Raw genomic sequence first — 19,631 nt, 5'->3', positions numbered from 1 at the left:
CAGTCACCTTGCATCCAAATATCTTTGCCTGTGATGGCAGTGGGCAGCTGACTGCTGACTGTACCATATGCCTGCAGAGCAAAACATCCTATCTGAAAAAATGTATTATGTAGAGAAAACAAAAAAAATATCTTGCTTTTTTGCAGAATGCTGTTTGTTAATGATATACAATAAATAATACACTGGTTTTAGACTATATTACAATTTACAATTAGCATTCTGCAAAAAAAAAATTTAATATATTTTTCTCCAAAAACTGTATTTTTCAGAGAGCTTTTGCTCTTTAGCAAGTAATGCAAAATGAAAAGATAATCTAAGCATTTAAAACATGTACTGCTGCACGAGAGTGGCATTATTGCATATGACAACAAATACAGATTAACTATTAAGTTGTGCTTGTTGGGGTTTACGTGCTCTTTTTTCTCTCCTCACAATATCAGACCTTTTTTTTTTTTTTTTTTTTAGAAAATACCTGTTTGTTAAACCACAACATAAGGAATGCTGTCAGTCATTTTTACCTGTCAAAAAAAAAGTCAGCATGAACCTGTTTTGACAAAAGGATTGAAGATGAATTAAACAAATAAAACACTGAACACTGGTTTATTTGCTTGCATTTATTGAAACCTTTATTCAACACATCAAAATGGTAAAATATTAGACTCTTGTACAGACAATTTAAATAAATACCGTGATTAATTAGCATTAACAAATGCGATAAGCAGTATCATCAAAGAAAGACCTAAGGCTTCTTGATTTTTTTTTCTGAAGTATTTGACATTTTCTATTGATTACAGGGGAGGTTACATTTAAATAAATGCATTAATAAGTAAATAAGCAAACCGCTAACAGTTGAGAATCATTTTCATTTGGCATCATCACAGTCATTAGTGAAAACTTTTGAATCATACAATCATTTCTGCAAAGTGCGTTGTGACAATATGCCTCAAAATAGTCATAATCTTGTATCTTTGTCATTTTGCCAGAGAAAACTTGAACATGTTTGCCTTCAATGTTCCTTTCACCGCATAGAGGAGCAGCTTTTATAAAACCGCAGAGACCCAAAGGCAACCCTGTATATTCATCAGAAAGAAATCTCTATGGCACTACATCAGGGTATCTGATATGGTCAACGGTAAATATCGCTAAGATTTTTTCAACTTTACATTGCACTGTATAACGGATTATTTTAAATACCAAGTTGTTAATTGTACAAAACCTGTTTACACAGCACAATGCAAATAAAATATTTAAATTCACTCAACTGGTGACAAAGGTTGAATGATATTTCACCTACAAAAATCAAATCGTGAAACAGAACAAGAATTTTGAACCTCCATACATTCAGAGGTTTGCTGGGTACAGTAGTAAGGCAGTCAGCGCAGCCGATAACATTTTAAAAATTGTCATGGTGAAAAATGTTGCTACAAGAGTGAGTTCAAATCCACTGTCTTGAAGGTTTGTTGGCGTTATCACAGTGTGAATTATTCCAACTTCCAGCGTACTTCTCATAAAGTCTGCATCTCTGATCCGATACTTCAGAGTCTGTGTTTTTAAAGCAAACCGTCTTGTTCAAACACAGAGGGCAGGAGGGAGAAGTCGAAGGGCACAAACTTGACACCAGCTCCGTGGTAAAATTTGTTTTGGAACTCCACCCTGAAATCAAGTTAAAGATCAAGTCATTGAAGAGATAAAGCTAACTATATTTCGTTTTTTGTCAACAAATACAACAAAAACACCCAAATAATCAGTAACTTGATCATTAAAGGGGCTACATGTAGTATAACTGTTCTCAGATATTTAAAAAAAAAAAAAAAAAAAGACCTAAAATTATCATCAGTGTGTTTAGAAAGAAGAAATCTGAAGTTATGCTAAAGATGCCTATTCAAAATCTATTCAGCTTGACGGTTTGGCACATTTATGTGGCCACTAGAGGGAGTAGTGAGTCACTCTGCCGGTCTACCCTAGTGAGGAAAACTAACACCATGTGGCCTTTGACCAGAGCATCACAAGCATCTATTTCATCAGTAATGAGATGGAATGAGAACTGCTAAGAAACAACTTTTACAATCAAAGAAAGTGACAAAGTGATAAAAGCAGACAAAAGATTTCACGAAGAAGGGAGTTTGAAAGTTTGATGCTGAAATCTTAGTGTGTCTTCTAGACTGGTGAATCTGATTATGAAGCTTATGAACAGAGGTGTCAAAAGTATTCACATTCATTCCTCAGGTAGAAGTATAAATACAAGGGTTTAAAAAGACTTCTGTAGAAGCTCAAGTATCAACTCAAGCTTTTTACTTCAGTAAAAGTGTAAAAGTACTGGTTTCAAAACTACTTAAAGTATAAAAGTAAATGTAAGGGGAAAAAAATGCCACTCGAACAAAAGCTTAGAAGGTGCCACAGGGGCCTATACTGCACTACCCCACCTCCCCATAAAACATTTATCTAAAGGCCATAATGACTATAATGTTAGATTAAAATGTAAATGTTAAAACATTTGGGATGCACTAGTCTACCTGTTTCAGCTGCATATATGCCCATTGAAAATGAACACATTTTAGTCCAATGCAATGTATTAAAAAACCACATATGTGTATGACTGAGCATTATGTGTTTCATGGAGTGGAAGATATGACTAGTGCCTATAAGTATCGGAATGGTGCAAAAAGTCAGGTGTGATGGATTGTGTACAAACCAATAGGGTGTCAGAATGGTAGATGTTTGTACTTCTCATCCAACCACAATCAGAGTCACTCTATCCATTTATCTGGATAGTTTTTTTTTGTTTGAACAATGACAAGCCAGAATGAAAACAAGCTGAAGTGAAATAGGAGTAACGAGGCTATTTTTAAAATGTAAGAAGTAGAAAATACAGATAATTGCGTGAAAATGTAAGGAGTAAAAGTAAAACGTCAGCAAAAAAATAATTGCTGCGGTAAAGTATAGATAACCAAAATTTCTACCCAAGTAAGGTAACCAAGTATTTGTACTTCGTTACTTGACACCTCTGCTTATGAAGGTATAAAACTATGATGTGACAGTATTATCTTTGTTCAATTGGCTGTTTTTTATCCACAGTTCAAACTAAACTGTGTCAGTTCTGATGTTGTTTGAACGATTCCAAACAGATCTTTAGTGCAGCTACTGACAACACAAACCCTACAGAAAATGGAGCTGATTTGCTGTTTTACTGTGGCTGTTTTGTGTCTAAAAATAGACCTATAATTTATAATTTACCCTTTAAGTGCAGACACAGCCTAACACACATGTCATTTGCATTTCTCAGTCTCTGTATCATACAAAATAATTGAGCAGCATTAAAAAAGCTAACAATATTATAGTTCTATGTGATGAGCTGAATGGCGAACAAATAAATGAGAGTCAAAGACTGAAGGAGAACTTCACAGAAACTTGGTAACAATATACCACCAGATTACTTCAGAAAACATTAAGACAGTCGACCCAATAGACTAAATCTACTGAATGCAAATTGAGGTCGTACTAAATAAAGAGCTGTGCCTGTAGAAGCCATTTACTTCTGATTTGTGTGTGTGGTTAATATTTTGCATATACTTCCTGAATGTTCTGGCTGTATCACAATGAAGAGACTGAAAAACACATGTACTATATGTAGAATAAATGTACAACAAACATGGCAGAAGGTTTTTCCACAATACTGTGTCATGAACCTTCTGGAGCTATCCTAAAACTATTGAAAAACATGAATGTTGAGTGGTTTTGGAGCTGAAACATTTAGTTAATTTATTAATCAGATGATACTTATGTCATTTGGTTTTATTTGTCAGATAACTAAAAACTTTTGACAGAATAAAAAATATAATTGACAATCAATATTCATTTTGACAAATGAAAAATAATCTGCAGTTACAAAAATAATGGCTAGCGGCTGGCTGTTTCTTTTTCATATCAGCTACAAAATGAGCAGGGAGGGTGAAAATATGTTAAAAGATGGACAGCCACATTTTACATTTTAGATTTATGGCAGAAAAATACAATACATTAGCGGTTTAAAAAAAGAATAAGGACACATTTTCTGTACACCTCCTTCCACCATGTGGCACTTTTGTTTATGAAACAGATAGTTTATAAAAACAATTCAGGGTAAAGCAGTAACAGGTGATGCTGGTTCCAGAGACAAACCGTTTTTGATCACGCTAAACCTACCAATAACGTGCTTATTACGCCTCAAACAAATGCAATCATATTTGGTTTGAAATGATTGTAAGTATGTAATTCCATATACAATATGCAGGATTGGTAGATATTAAAGACACTTCTCTGTCTAAAGTTATTTAATGCATCAACATTAACTGTAAATGCGATAGCAGTCATCCTGTGGCTCTTGAATAAGTCAAATAGTAACTTCAAGCTATAATTGCCATAGAAGAATAAGTACAGTCATCCCTTATACCACAGCACGGATTATTATATGTTATGTCTCACAGATTTTATAGGATAGTATATCTTAGGCCAGTATAACACCTATCAGAAATTTTGGACCAAAATGTTATGACAGTGCCCAAAACACTTTTCCTTTAATTTGTTACACATCTGTGTATGTGTCATGCATCAATGTAGACTCACCAGTGGAGGCGGAGAGCATGTAGAAACGCAGATAACCCCTCCATGACAAGAAGGATGGACACTGTGAGTGTGGCAAAGAGTCCAAACACAGGAACCAAGAACACTACGCCCATTCTGTCGGTGATGTTGAAACCCAAACGCATCACCATGGCCCACAGCACCTCTGACAACTCTGAAACCCAAGTAAACAGTATCGTAAAGAAAAACAACCAAATAATTACACATGGATGGGACTGCTGACAAGGACTGCACTTACGGGCGTGAGCCAAGCTGAGAGCCCAGAGTCGCAAATATGATGCAGTGTTAGAAATGCAACCGAGACAGTATTCGATGGTGTGAATGGCCTGGTGGAGGACCACATCTGCCAAGTCAAACTGAAAAACAGAACACACAATAAACATCTCATCTACATCTCACACACACATGAAAACATCAGTTATGTTTTTAGATTCTGTTTCATATTTATAACAAACAGAAGTACTGGTATTCACTAGAGCTGTGGATATCAGTACCCTGTCAGTGGTTGTATTTTATCATTCATACAATGTTTTTATTTAACATAACATGCCAACATGTAAAAATGGGCTCACACTCATTTTGTCAGACACATTTCAGTCAATGCATGTTATTTACAAATATCCAAAGCCACACAATGGCATCTTCATCTTTTATTTATTTATTTATTTATTTATTTATATATATAGTGCCAAATCATAACAAAAGTCACCTCATGACATTTACACATAGAGCTGGTCGAACCCAGACTCTAAAGCCATTTAAAGAAACCCAACAGAATCCTCCAGGAGCAAACACTTCCTATCTAAAAATGTTATAGATATATTTATGAAGAGAAACGTTTACACACTGATCAAAGAGAGAGGTAAATAAATTGACTGACTAAGCATGGATGATTACTGAGTGTGTATTCTTTATATGATTACTGGAAAGATAATGTCATTTTAAAGTGTTCTACCTTGAGTCTAATTCTGTTGCCTCTTTCACAAGTCATTAGTCCCAACCACAGCACTATCTGATTAGTTGCACATCAGAGTTAATAGCCTATTAAGATATAAATTCAAGATAAAAAATATAGTCTGTATTCTTGAAGACTGAAGTAGCTCCAGTGAGCGGGCAGAAATGATCCCTCCGTTTCAATGTGAAAAAAGCGAATAAATACTGTTGAAAAATAAGAATTTTCTCTTTATTTGGACTATCATTGCACATTTTATGATGTACACCAAGATGTTCACTTTACTGCAAACTGGTGGTCATCAGTCTTCTTGATTACTAATAATTATATCTGTATTCACCCAGAATATAAAATGCTCAACCTTTAATGTTAAGTACAAGTTACATATTTTTGCTTTAAATGCAACATTTCATAAATACTGGGATAATCGGGCTCCAATTTCTGACCTCTCTGGGTAGAGTTTCTCTACTGGTCACTTCATCAGCTCCTTCCTCTTCATCATCGTCATAGGTGGGAGCCACTGAATTGTCATCCTCGCTTACACGCCTCACCCTCTCATAACCCTTAGGTGAGACAACAGCATTAAATATTGCGTATTTATAGAGTTTAGTAACATATTCATGCAAGAAACACAGAAGATTCACTTACTCTGCGTCGGCGCAGACCTTTGCCTCCTCGGTATAACCAATACAAGTACAGAGGTTTTCCCAACAGCAGCACGGGAACAGACAGCAGAGCAACCAAAACTAAGAAAATCTGCAGCCCAGTCTGTGGAATTAAGATAACACATCTGAGCTTTGTATAATTACATCAGATTCATTCTACATCCAGACCTGATACTGATATGAGTAATCATAGAGTTTTCTTATCTCATACCTGCCCAGGGTAAAGAGGAGTGATATCCTTCCCCTGCATGACAAACATGTTGATGAAGTGGATGAGGATGCTGGGAGCTTGGCTCGAGTCACGGGCGCCGAATGCCAGCCACTTGTACAGAATCATAAAGACCAGGTAACCAAAGAGGCAGAGCAGGAACAGCAGCTCAGGGAGAAACAGCACGTAGACGTTGTACTTCTGCCGGAAGTGCCTGAGAGAGGAGAAAAGTAAACAAAGGATAGACAGTGTCCAGAATGTATGCAAAAATGCATTATTTTTACAGTCAAAGTTACTAAAACTCAAAGATGTCATAGAACTACAAACAACACAAATCATATTCAAAGCCAAAAATAATCTATTACCAGGAAACATACATAAATTATTCACTGAAAGGGAAGGGAGTTATAATTTAAGAGGTAGATTTAATTTCAAAATTCAGAGGGTGCGCACTACTAGGAAAAGTTTTAGCATATCTGTGTGTGGTGTTAAAGTATGGAATAGATTGAGGGAGGAGCACAAGGAATGTTCCAACATAAGACAATTCAAAAACACTTATAAGAACATGTTTTTCACAAGATACAGGGATGAGGGTTATTAATTGTCACCATATGTTCACTGTTGTTTATGTATATATTTCCTTCCTTGAGTTAGTTATTTTTTGTTTATTTATTCACCAGCACAACTAAGAATGGCATTGGTAAAAGATTATATGTGTATTTGTATGTTCTGTATATGTATAAACTAGGGATGTCCGATATTGGCTTTTTTGCCAAAAACCGATATGCCGATATTGTCCAACGCTTAATTTCCGATTCCGATATCTACCGATATCGCTGCCGATATATGTGGGATATTAAACTAATTTTAGGTAACATCACATGTTGATTTTCAAGATAAAATTGGGGCCGATATTATCGGACATCCCTAGTATAAACATATATATGTGTATATGGATGAATGAGTGTGTATGTGAATAGATATATAAATATAGAGGAGTCATGTAAAAGGAAGAGGGACATATACTGTATTATTAATAATATTGTAGGGAGAGGGGGTGGGATTAAATAAATTGCACTTCTTCCCACCCCTTTTCGGGCATGTAAACAGAACTATTGTGCTTTTCTTCTGTCTAAGATTGTTATGATTCTTGATATTTGTATTATTATGTATGTTTTGCTAGTGCATATATGTTAAATTTCATTGCATGTTCGGAATAAATCAATAAAATCACAATAAAATCACAATGTCAAAATGTCCGATATTTCCGTTGACTTCTCTCTCATCACTCACAAGTGATTGAAGACACTCAGCACCACTCCAAATGTCATGTGTATCACCCCAATAATGACAGACATCTTCATCTTGTAAGAGTTGAGGAAGGACAGTCGGTTCACAGCCAGGTTCCAGATCTGTTAGAAAAAATAGAAAATATTTCACAAAAAAAATATTGGAATGACCTGGATGTGTTGCCATGTTATAGGCATGAGTATACTTACAGGATCAATACCAAAAGGATATGGTCCACTGAAAACACCACTGACATTTGGGTCCAACATGAGCAAAGCGTTGTTCTGGAGTGTTTTATTTCTGCAAACACAATTATGTAATGAAAACCTCACACACTTTAATACAGTACAGGGTCATTAAAACTCAACCATAATTTATACTCATGCACTTATATAACTTAACAAAAAATCTAGATGAAAGACTGAATAAAACTATTTATCTTTCCAAGTGTGTGTATCTATTTGTTAAACTCACGTCCACTGCTGATTTGTAAACATAGCCTTAACACTCCATCCAGAGCCAAAAATGTTGAGAGATTTGGAGAAACAGTCATTGTAAATGAGCCCAGTGTAAACAGAAAACAGTCCCATCATTAGGATGATGTAACGTCCGCTGAAAAACGTAGCCCATATCTGAAGTGAAGAGACACGGAATGAGCAAAATCAAAATTCACATTCATCACACTGTGCTTTATGGCTGAGGGTTGAAATAAAAATAAATTCTACCTCATTACTGGAGCGCTTCTTCTTCTGTGTTTTTTCCGTGAGCACCATCCACAAAGCGAACAGACTCATTACTAAACCGTGTCCAAGGTCACCAAACATCACAGCAAACAGGAAGGGGAATGTGATGATGGTGTAGGGAGCTAAAGATACAAAAAAGCAAAAAAGAAATATATATATACACACACACAACATTTTTTTATTTCTCTGAATATTAAATAGACAAGCTGCAAAAACTCCTGATCTCACAGAGACTTGCAATCTTATGGTTATTGTCTTGTTTTGATAATAATATACAAGTATTCAAGCACAGATTGTGCAAGATTATTAAAAGTTCCCTTTTCTTCTTATTTAATGAATTTGCTTATTGACAGACAGTTATTTTACACACAAATCAAACTTAATTACTGTCAGATACTGTTTACAGCCAGACTGTGTCTTTAAAGATCTGTTCATTCAAATTATTAAATATTGTTCCACTTATCTCAAAAGATTTCCCAATTTTCTCAAACTGTGTAGTCTTCCACTGTTTGATTCCTTCTCAATAATAAAGACTGTATCTTATTAAAATCGATTATTCAGACAAGACTGAGGTCATTGTCTTTGGTCCACAAAACCCAGAGAAAGTGTCATCAGTCATCTGGAAACTGTTACTCTAAAAGCTAAAAATCAGGTTAGAAATCTGGGGGTAATAATGGACTAAGACCTAAACTTAAACAGACACATTAAATCAATTACATCATCAGCCTTTTACCATCTCAAAAACATTGCTAGAATCAAAGGTTTACTGTCTAAACCAGACTTAGAAAGACTTATCCACACATTTATCTCTAGCAGGTTAGACTACTGTAACAGCCTTCTCACTGGACTCTCTAAGCTGTAAGACAGCTGCAGGACATCCAGAACGCTGCTGCTGGAGTCCTGACTAGAACCAGGAAGAACGACCATATTAGTCCTTTGCTCAGATCTGTGCACTGGCTTCCTGTGGCTCAGAGAATAGACTTTAAAACAGCTCTGCTCGTTCAGAAGTCTCTCCATGGTCTAGCACCAAAGTACATCTGTGACATGTTGGTCCCATATGAACCATCTCAGACCCTGAGAACCTCAGGGACTGGTCTTTTGCTGGTGCCCAGAGTCAGGACTAAACAGGGTGAAGCTGCATTTCAGTTCTATGCAGCTAAACTCTGGAACAGTCTTCCTGATGACGTAAGACAGACCTCTACTGTGGCAGTGTTTAAGTCCACGCTGAAAACAGCTCTGTTCAACTGTGCATAAAACAACTGAAAGGGTTCTATCTGCACTCTGACCTGTTACTTTGTTTTAATTGATTATTATTTATGTTTTATTGATTATGTTTTAATTGTAATTGTGTTTTTAATCTGTCTCTTTTCCATTTTTGTAAAGCACTGTGAATTGCCCTGTGTATGAATTGTGCTATACAAATAAATCTGCCTTGCGTTGCCTTAAAATCAATTATGTCTTTCTCCTTTGTCCATTTTGACAGTGCAGAGGTAGAGTTTTGTTTAAAGGGCGAATGAAATGAACATGTGTTCTTACCTGGGCTTACCTCGCGATAGTCCCCCACCCCATATGCCTCCACTATGCTCTGAAACCCGGATGTGAACTTGTTGGTCCTTAACAGAGTGGGAGGGGTGTCGGTGCTTGGGATCCGGTTCACAAATGATGGTACAGTTGCATCACCTTTTCTCTGATTAAAAAAAGAGACACAGAGTAAGTGAAAAATATGAAAAAGATCCTGCAAATATGACAAGGAAATTACAATACTCTACAGATTCTTAAAGCATGAAATGTGAGATAGTGGTGGTTAGGTGTTCTAATTGATTCTATTCATTTTATGCAGGTGTTTTTAATATGTCTGGGTGGGGTGGAAACTGGAATGCTGTCAAGGTGCCATGCAAAATACCCACTGCTTTATATGTTTTCAGTCATTTTTTAAAACTGAACCAAATGGTAAAAAACATCACTGCATTCACATAGTTTAAGACATATCTATGCAGGCAGCTGTCTTTAAGCTGTAATACTTTCTGCTCACTCACCGAACCTTCTTCTAGCGCCCCCCGCAGGTTTGCCAAGTCACTGACAGGACACCACACCTCAGCAATCAGACACTTGTTGGTGACGTCGAAGCTGCAGAGGTTCAGGATGTGGTAGATTGCCTTCATCTTTTTCACCTGCACAACCCATGTGTAGGCTGACTCCGAGGCCTTCTGCAGAACCTGCCTCAGGTAGTCCTCAGTGCGGTGCAGCACCTGCAAGGAACACCAGGCACTAAGAACTTAAAAAGAGCGAGTTTATATGGTGTGAGGTAGGTCATTCAAGTCTGGATGTGAAATTTAAGACTGCAACTGGACAGCACCAACAAAGATGAACTTGATCTTACATGATGTGAAAAAATGAGTAAATACAGATTTCAAATTGCTTAAAAAACTTAAAATCTCCATTTAAGAAATCCAATTTTGCTGTTGCTAACTGAAATTTAAATTAGATCAAAGTTTAATCAATATGGAGATATTTGCTTACCAATATTACCATAAATGCAATTTCTATGTTGCTGGGAACTAGTTAATATTACATTTATAGCTCATTAAAAAGTTATTTATTCATGATGGCTTGGCAGCAAAGCTCCGATTTCTCCTCTTTTGAGAAAACCTTAATTCAAGCAATATGATCAAACAATGGAGGATAAAGTACTGTATGGCCCTTAACTATCTTCAATGAACTTCATTCAATCTGTCTAAAAAAATACAAAAAACAATTTAACTTGTTAAATTTAGATCACACTTTAAAATGTACTTTTAAGTTTGGATCAGAATAAAATTTTAGCTGTAAAACTAACTCTTTAAATTTCCTTTTATATCATTTTAGGCTCATCTTTGGTTAAACTGTGACTTAATTGGGTTTAAGAATGAATCTGTGTTGCTGCAGCCCAGACTATGTAGATCAGTCGTACATTGTTGAGGTCCTGGATGCGTGTTTTCAAGCTATCCAACACATCTGCCCTCTCCTCATCGTTCTCCGGGTGTGGATAGAGGTGGCAGTGGTAACTGAGGGACAACAAGGAGCAGCATTTTAAGTGACAACAGAGAGAAAAAAAAAACACAAAAGCCATCCGTAGGTCCATTGGTGTGTTATGATTCTTACCAATCGCAGATCTTTTGAACTTTCTGCCCGATCTGGTCTCCCCAGAAAGAGATGAGAAACACAACACTTTTGCTTATTTCACCCTGAAAACAACACATATTATAAATTAGATTTTATATTGCAAGAACACCACTTTGAAAAGACCGTAAACAATAACTGTGCTTGAACAGAAAATACTTTTTTAATCCTAGGTGTTTCTAATGTTAAAATGATAACAAATGACATAACAGTCAGTCTTCATAGAAGATGCAGAGAAAGAATGGGATCATGGGAGTTGTTGTTTTTATTTCCATGATGATGAAATCATGTATATGGACAAAGTACTGTATTTAAATTTTACTCAGATGTTATTTAGTAATGTAAATTCACTTTATGCCAGTATAATAGTATTTCATGTATGTCCACATTAACAAATAAAATTAGCATTTTGTTGAAATTTCTCTGGAACTGAACATTGTTGGAAATGTACAATATACAGACAATAAAACATACCTAAATACATACATACATAACATAGGGCTACTCATTTGTATTTGCAGAAATTAGACATATTGATGCAAATTTCTATATTTATCTATAATAAAAGATGGAGAAATGTACATTGATCTTAAATCAATTTGTAAAAATCTGTCATTCCCAAATCCATTAATGAACGTTATAATTGAGCTATGGATGCTTAAACATATGAGTTTGGTGTTTTATTCTCCTGGTGCACACTGAGTTCACCTGCACCTTTATGAATTTACTCCGTGAAAAGTGCTTGATCAAACAAACATTATTCTTATTGCACTGTAAATCAACACTTATGTTATTCAGGAGTATTACATTGTCTTTTAATCAAGACAGAAAGAGACGGAAATGCAGAAATACATTATTTAAATAATATTTTAATATGTAAATTAGATACAGTTTAAGGACTTTGTTTGGATGTTCCTTGCCTTGCCATACTTTACTCACTAATTCATGGCAAATAACTAAAATAAAAATACCTGCTGGACTTCAAAGGCAGAGTGAATATTACTGTGTGTAAATCAGCTCACAGTGTCGAGATCAGCCAGATTTTCATCCACTTCTGCATAGCTGAGGATGGTGTAACCCTTACAAACTCTCCACAGCATTCGCTCAAAGGCCTCGACCTTCACTCGCTGGATAAGACCCGAAACAAACCTGCAGCCAGAAGAGAACAGATTAAAGGTGTTTTTTTTTTGTTTTTTTTTAAATCACAATTATAGTGGCACCACTGACTTGTTAAAAGGTGTTAAATGACTCATGATGTATCTCACCCCAGCTTGGCTCCGAGTCTTTGCATACCGGTGCATCCTGTCACAGAGTCGGTCTCCATAGTGGGGAATTCTTCATACTGGGGACCAAGAGCCTCATGCTAATTATAAAGAGGAACATGTTTCATTCATGACAGCTTACATTCACTGCTCTTCACATGGCTTTACAACACACTGGTGCAGTGTTCACATTCTGTGAGGTTTATTCTCACAAAGGCCTGTTTGGCTCTTCACCGTTTCCCAACAGAACACAGCAGCTTGGATGAATCAGGTGCTGCTTGTAACGTCTACATTGTGACCGTGTCATTAATTAAAGTCAGCTCTTGTTCCTCCTCTATCACCCAGGGAAACAAAACACGTCAGTGACAAGAAAACAAGATCCTGCTAGGGAGGTGAGGAGAGGCATCCACCCTGAGATGAACACAATGGGAGACTAGAAAAAGTATAAGAATGATGAGTGACGAATGCGAAGCAGAGAAAAACTCACTCTTGAGCGGCTGTGTATGAACGCCCGTGTGATCTTCAACATGTGAGTGTACTCTGTGAGCTCCAGCAGGTTTCTCTGCAGCTTCTCTTTGTTCCTCGCCACCTCGCTGAGCTCCATCTCCAGCCTCTGAAGCTGCTCCTGAACATCAGTAAACATCAAACACCAGCTTAAGTCTAATTTCAGTAGCCGATCAATGTAAAAATTCAGGTGATATTTAGTGACATCTAGTGGTGATTTATAGATTACAACCAATGGAAGTGTGGCCAAAAACAACACAAAAGCTCAGTTTGTTTTTGCCATCCTGTGCATTTTATTTAAGAGGACTTTTTTTTTTTTTTTAAATACCTGCAGATAAGAAGCTACATATTTGATACAAAAATCTTTATCTCTACCTACTCTTAGTTCTATCGAAGAAATAGCAACAAATCAACACTTTAAGAGGGGATTGACTTCAAGTTTCTATGCAATAATCATGGATGGATCAAAGGTTTCCTCAGATAGTAAAAGATTGGCATGGTGTGAGGGCTTAAATTCTGTAATCCCAACTGAGGACTGGCAGAAGATCTGCTTAAAATCTCAAACACAAACAATAAATGCCCATTTTAAATTACTTCAGTACAAGTGGATAATAAGAATATATGTAACACCAACTCAGCTAAATAAATTCAACTCCAGTCATCCCGATACATGCTACAAATGTGGCAGAAAGGGCACATTATACCACTGTCTATAGGACTGGCCACAAATCTAGGCTTATATAGGTGAAATAATAGATATGATTTTTCATGCCACAGGTATAAAAGTATTAATAGATGCCAAACTGCGTATCTTTGGAATTTTTTCCTGCAAATCATAATCTGAGCAAGACAAATACATATATGATTAATTTTTGCATGTTACAAGCTGAAAATCCACTACCAAACCAAGTGTTTGTGTCTGGCTTGCAGGACTGTCAGACTCTCTACCACTGGAAAACTCACTTTTACGTTAAAGAGTAAATATCTCATCTTTGACAGTATGTGGAGATCTTTTATGGTGATCTTAGAGGGGAGGAAAGCATTGGAGGCGTGTTCTCCTTGCATGTCAACCATCAACAAATGAGTATTGCTATGTATTTAGTGTGTGTGTGTGTGTGTGTGTGTGTGTGTGTGTGTGTGTGTGTGTGTGTGTGTGTGTGTGTGTATATATATGTTTGTCTTTGCTTTGTTTTATTTGAAGTGCTTTTCACTTCAGGATAAATAAGTTAACTTTTGGACCACCAGTGACTTTTAAGGATGACTTATGTTTTAGACTGTGCCAAATATCACACGCTACTGTCATGTTTATCTTATTGAAGATGAGCCTTACTGTGATAGTTCTGTTTTGCACTTGTATTATTTGTTGTAGAGGGATTATTTCTTCTGAAAATTAATAAACACACTTGTTGGAAAAAAAAAGAGGACATTAATTCCACAAATATTCTGTAGTAAGTGACAATAATGCAACCTAATGCTGGATAACACCCACTACAACATTGTGCTCGTCCATGTTAGAAAGAGGCTGCACAGGCAGACGTTCACACTTTAGACAGGTTTAGACTGGAGACAGGTCTGGCACCATCCACTATCATTCTGGAACCGTGGAAAACTAGGTTGTTTGGCTAGTTATTGTTTTTCTTTAATCACACTTGTGTGCCTCATATACTTTATGAATTTTCCCTTGGCAAAGCAAATTTGTTCTGCACAAAAAGGCAGCCAGACCACCATTCTGCTGTTATGATGCTGGACAAGACAAGTTAAAAAAAAAAAAATAATAATAATAATAATAAATAATCACACTTGTATTGTCAAAGGATGCAGCAACAGTGCCTTTGCAAAACAATGCTAGGAGAAGATGTTTTGGTTGATCACAGGCAAAAGAGGAAATACAGTGTGCTAAACAAAAAAGAAAATGCCACATAAAGACATGTATTTGTCAAATCTTGCCATTTTCAGCTTGTAGTTGTAGCTTGGGGATTGTTTTGCACAGAGCACAGGGGATTTCAAAACAGTAAGGCATACAGTCAGATAGCAGAAAACCGGGGAGACTAAAATATTCACTGAATGGCAGGATTATTCCAGCAGAGTACATCATGTAAGCCAGACTAAAATAGAAACCTGATTAAGGTAACAAAGACAAGATTCTTGTTTTACATGCGATTATACACTAATGAAGACATAATTCTAAATATTATAATCCATCTCTGCAATTAGATTCTCCTAAATCCCCCTAAAAGTTACACATCAGGTTTTTAAGTCAACACTGAGGATGGTCATAGTTACTGTATTTTCTTTCATTACATATAATAAATGTAGAAGATGAGCTCAGTAAAGTGCCCTGGCAGCTGATAACTAACTAACCTGGGTTCATTTTTAGCTGCACACGTTACTTATTTAGCACAGAAACCACTGCAATACTGTCCCTTAACAGTAACATTCCTACAGCAAGACTTCCTGAACAAACTCAGTGCACAATGGTTCAAAGTCACAGAAATGTAATGCAGAGTGGAGATCACAGAGTTGGCAGACATATCTAATAAATCAGACTGCATTTGGGAAAAGAAATACAGGTCAGGGCATAAATAAAGTTTGATGGAATTTGCAGCCATTAAAAGACACAAGTTGTGGGATTCAGCTGAGAGATAAATACCAGTAGGACAAAGTGTTGACAGAAAATGACAGTCAATTTGAAAATTCACAACTAGAACAACATAGATAGATAGATAGATAGATAGATAGATAGATAGATAGATAGATAGATAGATAGATAGATAGATAGATAGATAGATAGATAGATTTGTAATAAAGTCAAAGGCTGATTCTACTACTGTTTTCTACTACTGAAGGTGGTTGTAGTAAAGACTGGAAAAGCACGTCCAGGGAGGAAGCTCAGCCTTTGATGATGTCCATGGGTGCCAGATTGTATTGAAAACAATTCTCATATTTGTAACAACTTACTAATCAATTCATTCAATCAAGTAGTCTGTCCATTTACAAATGAACCTCTTAAAATGGAGGGACAAAATTAAAATGGTTGTAATTCCTATAAGTTTAATGCAATATTTTTGTTAAACCCCTTAAATTAAAACTGAAAGTCAACATTTCAATCACATCTTAATGATTTCATTTGAATTCCGCTGATGTACAGAAGAATAATGAATCACTGTCCAAGTACTTACGGAAGTGACTGTGGGATATAGTAATTGACTGTATCTCAAATATGAAGTACACACAGCATTAACACAGTACTTTATACAATGTAATAGCATGAGTTACTGGAAGCATTAATGCTACTAGACTAGTGACTGAAATTAAGCATATTTATGGTATTCTTTAAGTCTATCATCTGTCTAGATGTAAATGACAGTGCCATCCATTAAAAAATGTGTCAAGATTACATTTTTTATTACATATCACTAATTCCTTGCACAAACTATGCACTTTACAATAAAATGACATTAAATTTACACTAACCATGATCTCCAGCACTTGTCTCGGAGGTGGAGCCAGTGGACTCTCATCCTCCTCTGGAATGGCAATTTTGGCCTTCTGGATCTCCCTCAAAAGGAAACCTGTGAACAACAACCACAAGATATCCAACTAACAGCAACTCTGGAGGACCACTTTGCAAAACACAATCATCGCTGACTTGTCTATTATTCTGACAATATGCATATCCAGGTGTGAGCACATGACACATCCCAGGTGCTGCCTTACCCAGAATTCTCTCCATTTCCTCGCACCTCTTGATTTCGCTGACAAAGCGGCGTTGGAATGAGCTGACACTGGGGTTAAGCTGAAACCAGAGGAGCAAAACAGATCATGAGGATGCAAGTTACTGCATCAGTCAATATGCACTGACAAGGTGATCAAACAACCACCATAAAAAAAGGTGATTTTGATGGATTTGATGGGTTGTTAAAATCCAGATGCTCTACTTTCCACTAGCTATTAGACACAGAGTAATCTAATGAAACTTATTATTTACTCTGATGAAAAATTAAGAGAATAAAAACATTTAGGCTTATATGTGGAGAAAGTGGACACATACATGCAGGGAGGTGGGCTGGATCCACACTGGAGCTTATATATTTGTGTTTTACAAAAAACAAGACCAAGCTGTGACACTTTTAATGAAATATTATGACTGTACCTCATCATCCTCTATACTTACATCTCGAAATTCGACCAGCCCCAGTTCTCCGAGCTCACTAATGCAGTCATATTCAGAGCCGGACTGCAGAAACAATTGCGCCAAGCACATCTCCTCACTCCGAAACACCATCTTTATCTGCCAGACAGATCTCCCCCCGCAGCTTTAAAATCTGACTGTAGCCCACTGAACCTGAATGACGAGAGGTTTACTACAAACCAAAATAGGACATCACCAATTTTCGCTGCACGGTGCGTAGCTTTAAACCCCTTAACCAATTAAAATTCTCCCGAGGATTAATTATTGTCCATTTATAATGACGATTTTCTGAGGGGAAATAATCCTCATTCTGGGTTTGGGTGTCGTTTCCTCTCAAATATGCCTCAGTCTAATAAATAAATAATATAAAAACAAAACGATAAACCTCCCTAATGCACCTTTTACATCGAGCGATTATAGCGAGAGGCGTCATCCTGTAGGCGATATACCTTGAACACCTGACATTACAGCGCAAAAACACGGCAACGACGCAACAGTGGCCGGGCGCAAATGACTAACAGGCAAACTGAGAAATAAATCATCTATCCGCCATGCAGAAAAATGCAACTAAAGGCGGCTCGCACGTTAAAACAAGCGAGAGTCAAAAATAGGCAACGGCCTTTATTCGCACTACGTCGCCCGGCAATTGACACAGATTGCGTCTCCGGGTTGCCAGGTCTGAACGCATCCTCTGAAATAATGAGCTTCTTCTTTACTAAGTAGACCACAAACAATAGACGGCCCGCCTTTGAATTGATTTTACAATAAAAAAGACAGACGTAAGCATCTTATTTAGCACTGAGGTCACAGTTAATGTCTCTACCGCTAGATGCTACTGTTATCCATAATATAAACATAACAAAATGTTGTATACAAATTCATTCATTGTGCTGAGACATGAATTTATTAAAGTTCTATAAATATAGAACACATTTCTGAGAGTTAAGTGTTTTTAACATGCCCCTCAATTCATTAGTTCATATAAAATATTCAAATGTTGTCCACGGTTTTGTTTTGAATATACATCTTCCTCCTAGTTTTACATTTTCAGAATTTAAGACTAATTTATATGCTTCATGTCATACAGACGTGGGTGTGTAACCCATTGTATGTGGCGGTTATTTAACTCAGTATTGCGACCGCTACATTTTTAAAAAGGGGGATGCTGTCAAACCTGGCAACCAGCGCACCTTCTTATTCAGTTCCATCACTGAAAGCGGGCCGACCATCTGCTCTTCTTTGTGCAAAAAAATCCCCTACATGGGCGTTTTGTGTTGATATGCTAATTTGGGCGTCTTTATAATAAATGTGGCTTAGAAATTAATTTTAATTAAATTTATTTTAAAAGACCTGTGGGTCCTATTTAAGGCGGCTGCGAGCATATGCTGACATATCCGCTGCTGTGTCTGCATTCATAGTTAAACCCAACACCCTTAAGAGGTTTAAGATTCAAAAACGAGGTACTTTTCACGTCTAACCCCCCCGTGTAAATCCACAGTGGTTTATTTTAAAGGACCTATAGACTGAGATTTCCTCAGGTTGTTGGATGATGCGACATGGATCTACAACATGGGTGCATGTCCAGACTGAGCGATGACAGAACCTGCTGAATATCAGGCTATGATGCAAATCAGTGCAAAGACTAAAACGCCACTGGGTGATGTCATCACCGTGCGCCGCTACAGTCAAAGATGAAGCGACTAAAGGGAAAGAACTGCAACTATATAAACCGTGTACACATGTGAGTGCTGTGGAGTCATGGAAGATGAACTAGAGACTGTTATATTATATGCATCTAGGGGGAGTTTTAGCCTATATTTCACTGTACTTTGCTCATGTACATTAGTTCAATAAATCTAAAGTAAGTGATCAGAAGTTGCTCTGTTAGAAGGGAGTCCAAAGTTTTGATGCTACCTGATGAGATTTAACAAAATTACTGTTTTACAAGACAAGTGACAGCTGGATGTTGCGACAAGCGGAGCTAATTTACGGTGACTCTGCCGTCTGTTGTGTGCCCGGACTTTCAAGTCTGTTCT

At 36.8% G+C, this 19,631-nt stretch overlaps 1 protein-coding gene across 2 annotated transcripts; it reads right to left on the bottom strand.

Annotated features, from left to right (window-relative positions):
• Positions 1–596: 596 nt before the first annotated feature.
• atp6v0a2a (ATPase H+ transporting V0 subunit a2a) lies at positions 597–18,258 on the bottom strand. 2 transcript variants are annotated; one of them, XM_030148990.1, is made up of 20 exons: positions 17,578–18,258; positions 17,121–17,199; positions 16,878–16,975; positions 13,387–13,524; positions 12,903–13,000; positions 12,660–12,786; positions 11,620–11,702; positions 11,429–11,522; positions 10,515–10,727; positions 10,015–10,165; positions 8,461–8,600; positions 8,210–8,367; positions 7,945–8,035; positions 7,739–7,857; positions 6,449–6,659; positions 6,221–6,340; positions 6,019–6,135; positions 4,859–4,976; positions 4,603–4,774; positions 597–1,653 (listed from the first exon to the last, which is right to left on the bottom strand). In XM_030148990.1, exons 1-20 carry the CDS (start codon positions 17,686–17,688, stop codon positions 1,551–1,553), a joined length of 2,541 nt encoding a protein of 846 aa, XP_030004850.1. In that variant the 5' UTR covers positions 17,689–18,258; the 3' UTR covers positions 597–1,550. The 2 variants fall into 2 exon arrangements, with proteins under 2 accessions (XP_030004850.1, XP_030004852.1); XM_030148992.1 differs by having other exon boundaries at positions 12,903–12,979.
• Between the last annotated feature and the right edge of the window lie 1,373 nt (positions 18,259–19,631).

This window comes from Sphaeramia orbicularis, chromosome 12 (assembly GCF_902148855.1).
Source record: "Sphaeramia orbicularis chromosome 12, fSphaOr1.1, whole genome shotgun sequence".
Classification (NCBI taxonomy): Eukaryota; Metazoa; Chordata; class Actinopteri; order Kurtiformes; family Apogonidae; genus Sphaeramia; species Sphaeramia orbicularis.
Note: the sequence above shows the minus strand (reverse complement) of the source record. Positions and strands in the feature narration are given on the sequence as shown.

Excerpts from the sequence above, each read along its gene's own strand:
- atp6v0a2a (XM_030148990.1), bottom strand. The coding sequence starts at position 17,688 with ATGGTGTTTCGGAGTGAGGAGATGTGCTTGGCGCAATTGTTTCTGCAG. Across the intron at positions 12,787-12,902 it reads AGACTCGGAGCCAAGCTGGG|GTTTGTTTCGGGTCTTATCC; the intron begins GTGAGATACATC and ends TTCTGGCTGCAG. Across the intron at positions 7,858-7,944 it reads ATCCTTTTGGTATTGATCCT|ATCTGGAACCTGGCTGTGAA; the intron begins GTAAGTATACTC and ends TTTTTCTAACAG.